The 13,113-nt window shown below is 41.8% G+C and overlaps 1 protein-coding gene across 8 annotated transcripts in view; it reads left to right on the forward strand.

Annotated features, from left to right (window-relative positions):
- Positions 1-13,113, forward strand: part of TJP1 (tight junction protein 1) — a 289,379-nt gene that overhangs the window by 164,140 nt on the left and 112,126 nt on the right. Inside the window, exon 1 of one of the 8 annotated variants that reach the window (XM_020963562.2) lies at positions 5,006-5,127. The exons of 6 other annotated variants lie outside the window; for them this stretch is intronic. In XM_020963562.2, coding sequence (XP_020819221.1) covers positions 5,101-5,127 — 27 coding nt within the window. In that variant the 5' untranslated portion in view covers positions 5,006-5,100. Of the gene's footprint in view, positions 1-5,005; positions 5,128-5,577; positions 5,660-13,113 lie in introns of those variants that run through there. One more of the 8 variants, XM_020963576.2, reaches the window with a different exon arrangement.

The raw sequence follows: 13,113 nt of genomic DNA on the forward strand, positions 1-13,113 counted from the left end.
AGCTTACAGTCTAATACGTGGATACAACACATATGCCAATAACCATAATACAAACTGGAACATAACGAATGCATAAAGAAGCTATAAACATTGCTTACATGAGGATCCAGAAGGGAAACATGATTTCTCTGGGAGTATAAAGGAGGATTTTTTGGGGAAAGTGGCCTTGGGTCTGAGTCTTGAGGGATAGGTAGGGTTTCCACAGATGGGGACCACTGGTCATTGGAGGTTTTTCTAGCAATCAATCAATAAACAATTATTAAGCACTTATTATATGCCAGGTAGGATGATGATTCATTAGAGATGTTGTTCATAGGATTCTTCTCAGGGCCAGGTGGAACTAGGTGATCTCTGAGTCCCCTTCCCATTCTGAGATTGTTTGGCTAAATTCTATTGGGAGTGGGGAAGATCAATAACACAAACATTAAAAAAAAAGTCCTCAGAAGGTAGGGACTGACTTAAGTAGCACAGAATTAAAGTAGATCTGGCAACTGACTCTGGTGGCAAGGTCACAAAGAATTGATGAAAACATAGTAATGACAAATTAGAGGAAGTGGGATCTAGAGTAGGAAAAAATGAATAGATCAGGCAGAAGTAGTTTCTCCGACAACTTTCCCTGGACTGTTTGAGTTGAGTTGGAAATAGAAGTCTTTCATTCACCACTTTGCCACTGGTGAACAATGGGGTGTGGTAGAAAGAACACAGTGGAGGCAAGAAATCTGGGTATGGATCTTTGGTAATTAGGTTTACCAAATGCTTTGCTGAATCTTCTGCACTAAATGCACATTCTTTTTGAGCAGTTATCTTGGTGAGTGAAGGTAATTTGCATCCCTGTTCCCAGCTCTCATATAATCTCCTTAGTACTAATGTTCACTTAAGAAATAAACAGAGGACTTGGGTAGATACTTTTAGTAACATATTAAGCCTCTAAGGTCTGTGGGAAGATGAGGAATATGTGGGAAGATTGGGAAGAATAGGGCTTCATCTCACTTGCTATTTTACCTTAATTATTGAGTTTTGTTAGTTGCCCTGATTGGGAATTGTATTAAGGAACTGGAGGCAGAAAATTTAGTTTCAAGTATGTGTGGAACAAGGGATTTGGAGCTTGGATTGTACATTTCTTTGCAACTAATACTTTGATTCAATTCAACAAAAGCATTTTTAAAACCTGCATCTGCATGGAGTGGTTTTCAATCTTTTGACAATATATGGACCTATGAATGTTACTTTTCATAGTCTAGTTCTAACTGTGTGTTGGGATAGGGCCTGTAGGTGAATGAACAAATAAAATAAAAAATAAAATTCAGCACTTTTTATGTGCAGGCTCTGTGCTAAGGGTTTGGGGGATAGTGACATGAACATGCTAGCATTTATACAGCACTTTAAGGCTTGCAAAGTGCTTTACAAATATCTCATTTTATCCTCACAGCTCTGGGAGGCTAATGCTATCTATTTTCCCCATCTTACAGATGAAGAAACTGAAGCCTCTGAAGGTTAAATGATTTGTTCGGGGTCACAGAGCTAGTACTGTGGTCTTCCTGACTGCAGGTCCAGCACTACAGAGACCCTAGCTAGGGGTCTATAAAATACTAGTTTGAGGCCCTTAGGGAGTTTAGGGGAAGATAAAACCTTTATTAGAGGGGTGGTCAGGGAAGGGAGTGTCTAAGAATTACTGGGATGATGAGTTGATCAGGCAATTCACAGCCCTTTCTAGGAATAATGTTAGTGTGATAGTATTTGACTTGACTACTGCATCTAGAGCCAGAGGTGAATGGGTAGAAAGAAATCCGTGTGAATGACTGGAGGGGATATTAAGTACAGCTCGATCTAGAAGTTTGGGGAGGGCAAATATGGTAGGTTAGTTGAGTTTGTGCTGCTCACTCACTAGTCAATCTGGCTAGGCCCCAGGGTTGGAATTCCAAAGATAAGTGGATTAATTTCCTCTGGGCCAGGGAAAATATATATATATTTCTGATGTCTAGTCTAGATATACTGATCCAGGTGGGGAGGAACACTAGAAGAAAATGACAAGATGGCCAGGGTGGATGGCTGGAAGGGATGTGGAGCATGGTCCATGGCAACATACAACATTTTATCGTATTTTCCATGGAAGTTGCTCTCCAAATTTCCTTACAGATGCTTTGTAACTCTAAGGTACCATAGCTGCCATGATTCTTCCCACTTCTGGGTATGAAAACCACTCTTCTTTGGGTCATTAGGACCTAAATGATGTCCAGAATTTTAGAGAGTTCACCCCCTACTTTCAATTAATTTCCAAGTCATATGGATTACATCTCCATGATGTCTGTTGAAACCATTACTTTTTCTATTGCCATTGCTCCCATCCCTTAGTTCAAGCCCTCACTACTGCTAGTAGAATGTAAATTCCTTGAGGGCAGGGAGTGTTTGTTATTCTTTTCTTTGTATTTCCAGCTCCTGGTACAGCGGCTAGTACTTAGTGACAGCAGAATAAATGTTTATTGAACTGAATTGAATTTTTTTCCTCAGGCTATTGCAGAAGTAGCCTCTTAACTGGTCTTCTCTACTCTCTTCTCCCTTTACTACTTTCTACTCATTGTTGAGAGATTAATATCCCTAAAGCATAATTTAGGTCCTGCTAATTCCTTGCTCAAAAAATTTCAGCTCAAACTTCTCAACCTGGCATTCAAGGCTCCCCAGTATCTTTCCAGCCTTGCCTTCCACTATTCCCTAAATAAAACAGCTAAAAGACAATTGTTTCCTGAATCTTCTCTTCTCCACCTTCTCCTGCTACTTTGTTCTTATTGTTCTCTTTGCTTGGAATGCTTCACTCCCCCCACATCTCTCTAAGATCTAGTATAATATGCTACCTCTTCCATGAAGCATCCCCCAATTCCTCCAATTGGATATTGTCACCTTCTCTTATTCCAAACCCCATAGCATTTGACATATTCTGTCTTGTACTATTATTATTTGTATATTTGCCTTATCCATGTCCCCACTCCCCACATTGTAAACTTTTTCAGGGTAGGGAACTCATCTTCATGGATCACCTCAAAGTATAGTTCCTTATACCCAGTAGGCGCTCAATAAATCAGTCAGTAAACATTTATTAAGTGCCTACTGTGCCAGGCACTGTGCTAAACGCTGAGGATTCAAAAAATGGGCAAAAGACCTGCCCTCTAGGAGCTCATAGTCTTATGGGGGAAGATAAGTAAAGAAATATGCACAAATAAGCTATATACGGGATAAATAAATAAGAGAGGGAAAGCCACTGGAATTTATTGACTCCAGTATGGGGCTGATATGGTCAGACCTACCTTTTAGGAAAATCACTGTGGCAGCAATGGGGGATAGATTGGAGTGGGGAGACTCTTGAGGCTGGCTGACTTACAAGCAGGTTATAGCAATAGTCTGGGAGTGAGAGGATGAGGGCCTGCACCAGAGTGGTGGCAGTGTCTGAGGGTAGGAGGTAGATTAATGGAGACGTTTTGCAAAGATGAAACTGACAGGCCTTGACAACAGAATGAATACTGGATACTATTCATGAATTGTGTATTATTTTCCTACAGCCTTGCCATTACAACATAACTGTAAATAAAACTTATTTTACTATGCCCCTTATAAACTCCCATCCATCTTGTTTCCCACCCCTTCCCCTCAATAAATTATTTTTCTCTACTGTCACCAGTATAAATTATACTGTCACAAACCTTCCTCTCCTATTGGGAAAATCTGTGACATCCTTCAATGGAATTCTACTCTTTACTGGCCCTGGAACTATGAGATAACAGTTTTAGAGCTGGAAGGGACATCAGAGGCCATTTAGTCCGACCCTCTCATTTTTTCAGTTGAGGAAACAAGCAGAGGTTGAATTGACTAAGACTTATTAGTTTGCCCCCCTTATGGCAAAACTAGTTGCTAGGGATAGAGTTGCAAAGAGGTCTCAGGCTTGATGTGTGGAAAAACTTCCTAACAATTATATCTGTTCTAAAGTTGAATGAGCTGCTTTTTAAAGTCTGATGGACTAATTGGTTGGGGGTATTGTAAAGTACAACATTCATACACGTGGCCCTGCTATCTGGAAGGAAAAGGAATTTTTCACTTTTAAACATGCAAACCCATGAACACTTTTGGTTAGTAGGGAAAGAATATGGGGATCCATTCCCTACCTAGAGTGTGAAGACTCGAAGCTGGCTCCCTCTTTTGGTAGTGAATGGGGGTGGGGTGTGTGTGTGTGTGGGGGGGGTGGTCTTGTGGACCCTGCCTCCAGAGCCCTCTCGGACTATTTATTTTTTGCTTAAACAAGAACAACAGCCCAGCTTCCGGGGGGGCGGTAGTTCCAAGTTCTGAGTACCTTGAACGAGCCCCAACTCTGCTTCCTTCCGTGCAGCCGCATTCCTGGAGGGTTCCAGGCGTGCCTAGAACCCCAGGCTCCCCACGACTCTCCTCCCTCGCTCTCCCCGCCCCCAGAAACGCCTCCGTGGCTCGGGCCCGAGGGCTGGGCATGCTCAGTAAGCAAGGGCAGATGTGAGCGCCGCTGGCCGGCCTGGGGTTCCTCGGCTCCGGCTTCTTGTGGCGCCCCAGCCCCTTCTCCTCCCAGCGGGGAGGCTGTTTGAGCGGGGCTCAGAGGGCCCCTCCGGAGCCAGAGAAGGCGGTAACTTCCGGGGGTTGGCGGCCTGGGTCCGAATCCTCTCCTCCGCGGAGCCGCGGTCTCGGCTGGACGGGGCGTGAGCGACGAGGCCGGCCTGGCCCCGGCTGGCATGGCGCCGGTTGCCGGGAGAGACGGGTGGTAGCTGGGTCAGAGGAAGGAGCCTGGGGTCGCCCCAGCCCGGCCGGCCAGCGGAGCCCGCCTCGGCTTTCGGCTGCCCCCACCCGGGAGGCCCCGGGCCGAGCGGCCGACGCCGAACGACTCCGGGACTTTTGTCCAAGTTGAATCCCCTCCCCCTGGGCCGGGCCTGCGCTGCCGGCCCCCGCCCCCGGCCCGCTCGCTCGCTCGCTCGCTCGCTCCCGGGAGATGTTTATTTGGGCAGCGGCGTGAGAGGAGCGAGCGGCGGGGACGGAGCTGGAGCTTCTGCCTCAGCGTGAGGAGCCTCGCTCGGCGCGGGAGAGACGCACAAAATGTCCGCCAGAGCCGCGGCCGCCAAGGTAAGAGGCTCTGGGGCCGGCGCGGAGCGGGAGCGGGAGCGAGCCAGGCCGGGGTCGGGGCAGGGCCGGAGCTCGGCCAGCGAGGGGCGGGGGACGCTCCCACGGCTCGCTGCCTTTTTTTTCGCCCGCTGGCCAGCGGGGTCTGGGAGCGTCTCCTCTCCGGGCTGGACGAGGACCCGGCGGCGGCCGGGATGTGGAGGTGCTGGCACATCTTCACCGAGGGGACCTCCCACCTGTTGACTCTGGCGGGCTTGCGCCAGGATGGCCCCCCTGCCCGGCTCCCGTGGGGGTGCCGACCCCGCTATCTTCCCCCGGCTTGGGGCCAGGTGAGTGGGACGCCGAGCCGCGGCCCCGCCCCGGGAGTGGCCCGACTTTTAGCCCGGAGCCAGGGGGAGGGGCTCGGGCCCGGGGGGGGGCCGGCCGCGCGGGCCCAGCCGGACGGAGCCTGGAGACGACCCACCCGTGGATCGATCGTCCGGCCCAGGCAGAGGCGACGGAGGAGAAGAAATACCGGCCGGGGAAGTTGGCGAAGGTGACAGGAGGGAAGGCTCGTTCGGGTGGGGTCGCTGTGGGCCACGCCGAGGCAGGTGCATCCTCCCTCCTCCCTCCCGAGCCGGCCCGCGGGCTGGGGACGCTCCCCTGCGGCCGCTCGAGAGCCTCGGGGGTGCTCTCGGAGGCGCGGGGCGCCCCGCAGCTCGGGAGAGGGCCCGCACAGGGGCTGGAGGAGGGGGCGGGGGCAGCCGGGCTGTCCCCGCCGCGCTGAAAGGATCGTCCTCTCCCGGTGAAACCGGCTAGTTTCGATCTGATGTCATTGATTGTGGTATGTGCTCCCTCGCCCGGCCGCGATAAGGCTCCGGACTCAGCCGGCTCCCAGCTGGGGACGGAGCCGACTTGCCTGGCCTTGTTAGTAGTTCATTTGTCAGCAAGCGAGCACTGCGTTGGTCTTTTGAAGAGTTTCTGCGACTCCCTTCCCGCCTACAGTTCTTATTTTAAAAACTTAACTGTAGCTGAATACCTAACTTAAAAATACGAGCGCATATAGAGGATATAATATGTGCTGCATATGTGCTGTTGAAGTACAGAATCCTTAAAGACCACCTGCAAACAAGTGCTTCCCGTACCTCTTTCCATATGCTGTTAGTTTAGACGAGCTTTTGTTACGTAAAATTAACTTTTACAAAAATTTTGAAAATCTAAAATGAGTTTAGTAAATTAATTCAGTTTGTTTCTGTGTGCAGCACTAAAAGCTTCTCCTTTTTCAGTGGATTCAAAGCACTGAGGTTACCACTTAGTTTTTCTTTATTGAAAGAAAACACATGTTCATACATACCATGGAAAGAAGGCTACTTGAAGGCTGGCTGGCCTTAGCTCTGGACTTGCTGTTATGAAAAGTTTCATTCGGTAGTTAATACTTTTGGTTAAAGAAACAGACGAACGACTCTGTGAAGAATTTTGTAACACCCTCCTTTTAGCCCCCCCCCAACAGTGAAGTAGCATGTCAGTGAACAATTTGTCAATTTGTCACTGAAACACAACCTGCAGAATTTTCGCTCAGAATTCTTGGTTTACTTTTCCTATCAGAAGGCATTTCCCATTCTCAGAAGAGGGAAAAAATACTGTCTTTTACACAGAATATTGCTTCTGCAGTGTAGGTAGTGTGAGCAGCAGGAAGGGAAATAATACTTGAATTTTTGTTGTAGGCACATTTCTTAATCTTAGACTAGGAGAGGTTTTCTTTGGGAAAAGAGAATGAGGAATAAGTTTTCTCATGTTTTTGGTCTTTTTATGGATATATGGTGTATTGCAAAGTAGGGCTGATTATGCTTTCATTGCCTATATTCAAAATTTGGTCGGGAGTAACTTGAAAGGCCCCTTTTTTGCAAATACTATAGACTATATGTAACAATCTGATTTTGACCTTAGTTTTCCTAACCTTTAAAATACTTACACTTAAAATATCTTTTCAGGTGTTTCTTTGTTTATTTAAAAAATATGAGTGTACCTGTTAAGAGATATAGAAGTATTTTAATATAAGAAAACTTTCATTGAGGTTTTCTTAGCACTGACCTCACAGGGTTTTTATGAGCATACAGTGAGATAACCTATGTAAAGTAGTTTGCAAACCTTATGTAGCCCTTTAAATATTAGGTGTTATTATTATTAAAAGCTTTTGTTTTAAGTTTTCTAATAAAACATACTGAGCCTCAGTCACTAGATATTTGATATACAGTACTTGCAAATTCTGGTTCTAGGGCCTTTTAGGATCCTTGACTCTTCTCTATAATTTATTAAAAATATTTCAGTCTCTGAGCTGCTTTGGGAGAGGAGGGATGTATTATTTTGTACTTGTTCAATTTTATCTGGCACTACAAACTTAATTTTGACCATGGGTGTACTCTTATGCAGAATATGAAAAATAATGAAGTGATACTCTTCATTACCGAAGAACTGTTTGAGAACTGAAGATAAGGCACACACTTGGGAAACCCTTTTAATGGTTTGTTTATAACTCTTGGAATCACCAGAGACTGTAGAGGGCATCTTTTTGAAACTAGCATCCAAATTTTTGAGCTTCTTTGCCCTAGAGGGAGCGGTGGAATTTAATTTGGAATTTGGGCATTAGATGTTCTTATAAAATTTTACTGTGTATTTTTAAGCACAATTTTCCTATGTATTAGAGACTTAAAAAAAAGTAAATTGATTTACATGGTATTTGATATATATGTATCTATATCTATATTTAGCTTATCAAATGACATACAACTGTATTTTAGCAACAGCACAGCACAGTTTCAGAATTATGATATGCAGGGTACTAATTCATAAGACACTGTTAAAGAGATGATTGACTTTTGTTCTTTTAGGTCTAGGTTTCCTTGTGAGTAAATATAATGATGTGGTTAAGATTTTCAATCACTCAAGTAATTGAGGGTATGCTGTAAACCCAGCACTGTGCTTAAAATACAAATTTTAAAAATTCAGCGTATTTCTGAAAAAAAATTTCCATCAAAGTCCTTCAGCTTTTCTTGTGTTCTACCAAGAAATCTAGAGTGTTAAAACTAAATTTATCAATTATAAATTGTTGTAATGCTACTTATGGTAATTGCTTTCCTTCTTGATCTCTGAATTTTCTGAGTTCTGTGGTGGCACAGGGCTCATTAACATAGGTTGAAAGAGCTTTTGTTTTTAAGCTTTATATATTTTCATTTTGGAAGCTTTCAGGCATAATGCAAATTCTTTTTAGGTTGCTTTTAAAGTTTTTTGTGTTTAAGAAAGCCTTGATTTTTTACTGCACACTAGTCATCAGTGAATTATAACACAGTAAATTCTCTAAACAAACAAAAAATAACCGTATTGCTGTGTAAGTAATGAGATTGAAACTGATCTGCTCTGAGGTCTAATAATACAGGGTGCATTACTATTTCCTGTTTGGTTGGCAGGAAAAAGATTATAGTAGTTTCACTCTTCCCCCCCCCCACCCCCAATAGCCTGGAAACAATGCAGCAATCCTAACTCTTAGTTGTTCTTTAATTTTCTATTTAGCGAAGTGTTAATGTAAACCTCTTAGGCAGTGTACTGTATTGGAAAGAGTGCCAGACTTTGGTTAGAAGACTAGCCACTGCAATTTACTGTGTGACCATTCAATGATCACTTCATCTTTTGGAGTCTTAATTTCTTTATCTGTAAAATTAATTGACAGTATCTACCTTTGTGTATCTAAAGAGTCTGTGAATTAAGTATCTTCTATTACAACAAAATAAACTTTACTCTGACAACATGTACAGGATATAACACTAGATATGCTGTTAATGTCTTTTCTTCCCAAGACCTTTAATGAGACTCTAAATTGGCTATATATCTGCAAATGGTGACTGTGTTGGTAGCTAGAGAAGATCATTGAGAAGTTTTAGAATCTTTCATTATATATTGAAAATTCATATTTAAAAGATACATCTTTTATGTCTAAAAGATACATCAGAATACCTGGTAAAGTGCCTGTAATTTAAAAAAATTCTGTGACAAATTGGGATTGAAAATTGCTTCGTGGAAAGATAACCAATGCTGAAAAATCACCTAAATTTATATACTTTCCTCTTATTATAAAAGATCTTAGAATGGTCTCTTTCAGAATTTGAAAATAAATCTACCTAAAAATGATTTTAAAATGTTCACATGCAGTATTTCTGAAGCCAACTACTGACGTGGAAACAGGGCTTTTGCTGTTCTTGACCCAAAGGACTTAATTAATTTATAGTAGAGAATGGTGGGTTCAAGTTGCTTCTTTCCAGGTTAGCTAGGTGCTTTGTTTCTAACAACTTCTGCAGTCTATAAATTCTTAATAACAGGAGGCACATGTTTGTGGTAGCAGAAGCAGGGAATCTCCCCTAAAAATGAACTGAAGGAGCCTTATGAAAACAACTATGAAACTTAGGTACACCTTTACAGTTTAAAAAAAACAGTGATACTGAAACTATCCTATATATGGTGTATTTTTTTTTGAAATAGTGCTTTGTGTTTATTTTTTAAAATTTATTTTCTTAATGTTGAATGTTATGACTTAAGGGTTGATCTGTGAACTTTGAACTGCTTTATGGAAATGCCAACTAAAAAGTTCCTCTATTGTAGCTATCCTTACTGTATATTACAAGACCATGTTAACATAATTTGGTATTGGTAGAATATATAGAAGATGATAAACTGATGAATAAAAAATGATAGGGGACATTTTTATCAGTGTCTGTTGTAGGAAGAGCATATTTTGTGTAACTGTGTTAGAGTAACCTTCACCTCCCTCATGGCCCTACTTTCCTTATCTGTAAATTGAGGTCAGACTACGTGATTCCTAACGTCTCTTTCTGTGCTCATAGACAGGAAGAATGGAAAAATAGCAGATTATGTTTCTTGCATTCATTATTATAGGTACTATGCTAAACCTTCGGGAAAAGGCTTAAAAAAATTCTCTGGCTTCAAGGTGCTTGCATTCTACGTGGCATTGTACTGTGTCTATATGAATATTAATTAGCTGTATCAAAATTAGCATTTATTTTGTCTTTGTAATTAAAAAAAAAGTTCTCATTCTTTACCCTTTATAACCTGATCCCTTCCTGCTTTTTCTATTGTTCTTATGCCGTCCTCTCTGCTTGTACTCTTCTTCCCCTCATCCAATGACACAGGCTTCCTTGCTGTTTCTCCCAGACACAAGACACTCCACCTCCTGAATCCGGGCCTTTTCAGTGGCCATCTTCATTGACCTGGACTTGTCTCCGTCTTTGTCTGCCTTCTGACTACTTCCCTGGCTTTCTTCAAGTCTCGCTAAAGTCCACTTCTCAAGAAGCCTTTTGCCAGTCTTCTCATTAATCTTAGTGCTTTCCCCGCTGAGATTATCTGCAGTTGATCTTGTTTATATCTTGCTGGTACATAGTTGTTCTCATGTTGCTTCTGCATTAGAGGGTGAGCTTCTTGAGAACAGGGGTTGTTTTTGCCTCTCTTTATATCCCCATAGCTTAGCACGATGCTTTTCACATAGTAGGCACTTAGTACTTGTTGACTGTATTTGACATAGAAACAATCTTTTTAAAAGTAGCCTATGTTCCTAAAACTTAGCTACTTAATGAATTTGTGAACTTACTTATTTGGATGTTCTCTCAACCAGTGCAGATTACAACCATGTATACTTTCTCATCTTTTAAATCCTCCCTATATAGAGATTCTACCTTGTTCTTACTCAGGGTGAAAAGTTATATCGATCAATCAATCAATCCATAACTATTTATTCAAGTGCCTACTATGTGTAGAAACTGTGGTAGGCTATGGAAATACAAGTACAAAAAATAATGAAACAATTGCATCCTTAGGACTCCAGATTCCTGTATAGGCATATGCAAAATAAATTAAAAGGGAATAATTATAACTATACACAAAGTAGTTAAATAGATATTTTTGGGACAGAGGACACTTAAGAGTTTGGGGGTAATAAGGAAAAGCTTCATGCTAATGGTGTTTGATTAGCGTTTTGAAGGAAGAAAAGAATTCTGTGAGTCAGAGGTGAGAAGGGAATACATTCCAGGTATTAGGGAACAGCCAGTATAGAGAAGATGGTGGGGAGGGAGGGAGGGAGAGACAGAGAGAACCCACCAGGAGCCTGTTTAACTAGACTTTTAAGTGCAAGGATAGAAAGTAATATATAATGAAACTAGACAAAGAGGGTAGGGCAAGATTGTGGTAGGGCAAGATTGTGAAGGTCTTTAAAAGTAAATAGAAGAGTTAATACTTTCTCATAAAGGTGCCCTTGGAGTTTGAGTAGGGTTGTGACTGGTCAGTTCTGCAGTTAAAGAAAACCACTTGGGCAACAGTTTTGGAGGATGGACTTGAAATAGGGAGAGAGGCAGAGAGACCAATTAAGGACTCTTGCAGTAATCTAGGTGAGAGGTGATGAAGGTCTTAACTAAGGTGGTAGCTATGTAAGTAGACAGAAGAGGTGAGATGTTGTAAAGATAGAAACTGATAACTGATTGGATAGGGAGGAGGAGTTGAGGAAAACTCTGAGGTTGGGAATTTGGGAGATGGGAATGGGTGAGATGGTGATGCCATCAGAAATAGGGAAGTCTGGAAGAAGGGAGGATTTAAAGGAAGATCAAGTGGAGGAGAGGGATTGGAAATGTCTCTGAGAATGAGGGATGAAGCATAAGGAGAGGTGAAATGTTAGGAAGTTAAGGTCCGATGGGGAAGTTGGGGTTTTTAGTTAGGGAAATGGAACACTTGTGCGTAATTGCAAGATCTAGTGTGTAGCCATTCCTATGTGTGGCTGAGGTAGAGTGAAAGATTAGGTCATAGAATTTAAGGAAGGTAAAGAATTGGAAGTCTGAGGCAGCATCTGTGTAGATGTTGAAGTCTTCTATAAGGATAGGAGTTGGGGAGGAGAAAGATACAATGGAATCACCAAGTCTTTAACTTCTTGAGAAAAGGAGAATAACCTGTGGGTCATTATTATATAATATAGCAAAGGTAATGTGGATTGGGTTTTAAAAAGTTTTATTGATTCCTTTTGTTGTCATTTTCAGATGTACCATAATCTTTATGACAAAGTGAATCTTTATGACAAAGAAAAAAAAATTAGCAAAGGCAACTGACCAGTCCTTCCGTTGCCCATCTTACATCCTCTTTCAATATTCTATACCTATCCTCCTGTCTACAACTAAAGGAGGGAGGTTATATTTCCTCATCTTTTTGGCTTGGGTCAAGATTGGCTATTATAATTACATCATTCAACTTCTTTTATTGTTCTTTTCCCTTTTGTTGTTTTATTCATTTTGTCTATTATTTTCCTGATTCCATGAATTTCACTCTATATCTATTCATACAAGTGTTATTTTTCTTATTCCTCATTTTTTAAGAGTACAATAATGTTACATTATCCTTTGTTTCTGAGGAATGAACATCTTTTCCTAATTATTGATAATAAAAGTTAAAGATGAGCATATCATCTGGAGAAAATAGATGGTTAACATTAATATAATTTTAATACATAATTTTAAGCTTCAGGAGGATACTGATAATTGAAAATGAGAAAGAAAATTGTCTCTATAAATTGACATTTTATGTCCACCATCATGGAAGATGGGAAATGTTAGTTGCTATTCCTGAGTACTACTAAGATCTGTAACATTTTTTTTGAGAGTTTGAATTTTTATCTGTTAAAAATTTGTCCTTGGATTACTTTCTGTGCGATCATTACATTAGTTTTTCTAACATTTCTAGATTCCCTTCCCTCCCCCAAAGATTCAAGAAGGTAAATTTTTTGTATCGATCCTGTAATGTATTGCTGTCTCCGCGGTTCAAGACAGAAATGTTTGAGACAAACACTCTCGTCAGTATTTTTTTTTAATATGTCGTTTGCTGTATGCAGCATTAGGAATGACAGAGCTTTCTCAGTGTGCCGTGTGGCAGAATACTATAATCCTTTGCCCTTCTTTATTCTTTGATTAG

Source organism: Phascolarctos cinereus, unplaced genomic scaffold, assembly GCF_003287225.1.
Source record: "Phascolarctos cinereus isolate Bilbo 61053 unplaced genomic scaffold, phaCin_HiC Scaffold_3;HRSCAF=262, whole genome shotgun sequence".
Classification (NCBI taxonomy): domain Eukaryota; kingdom Metazoa; phylum Chordata; class Mammalia; order Diprotodontia; family Phascolarctidae; genus Phascolarctos; species Phascolarctos cinereus.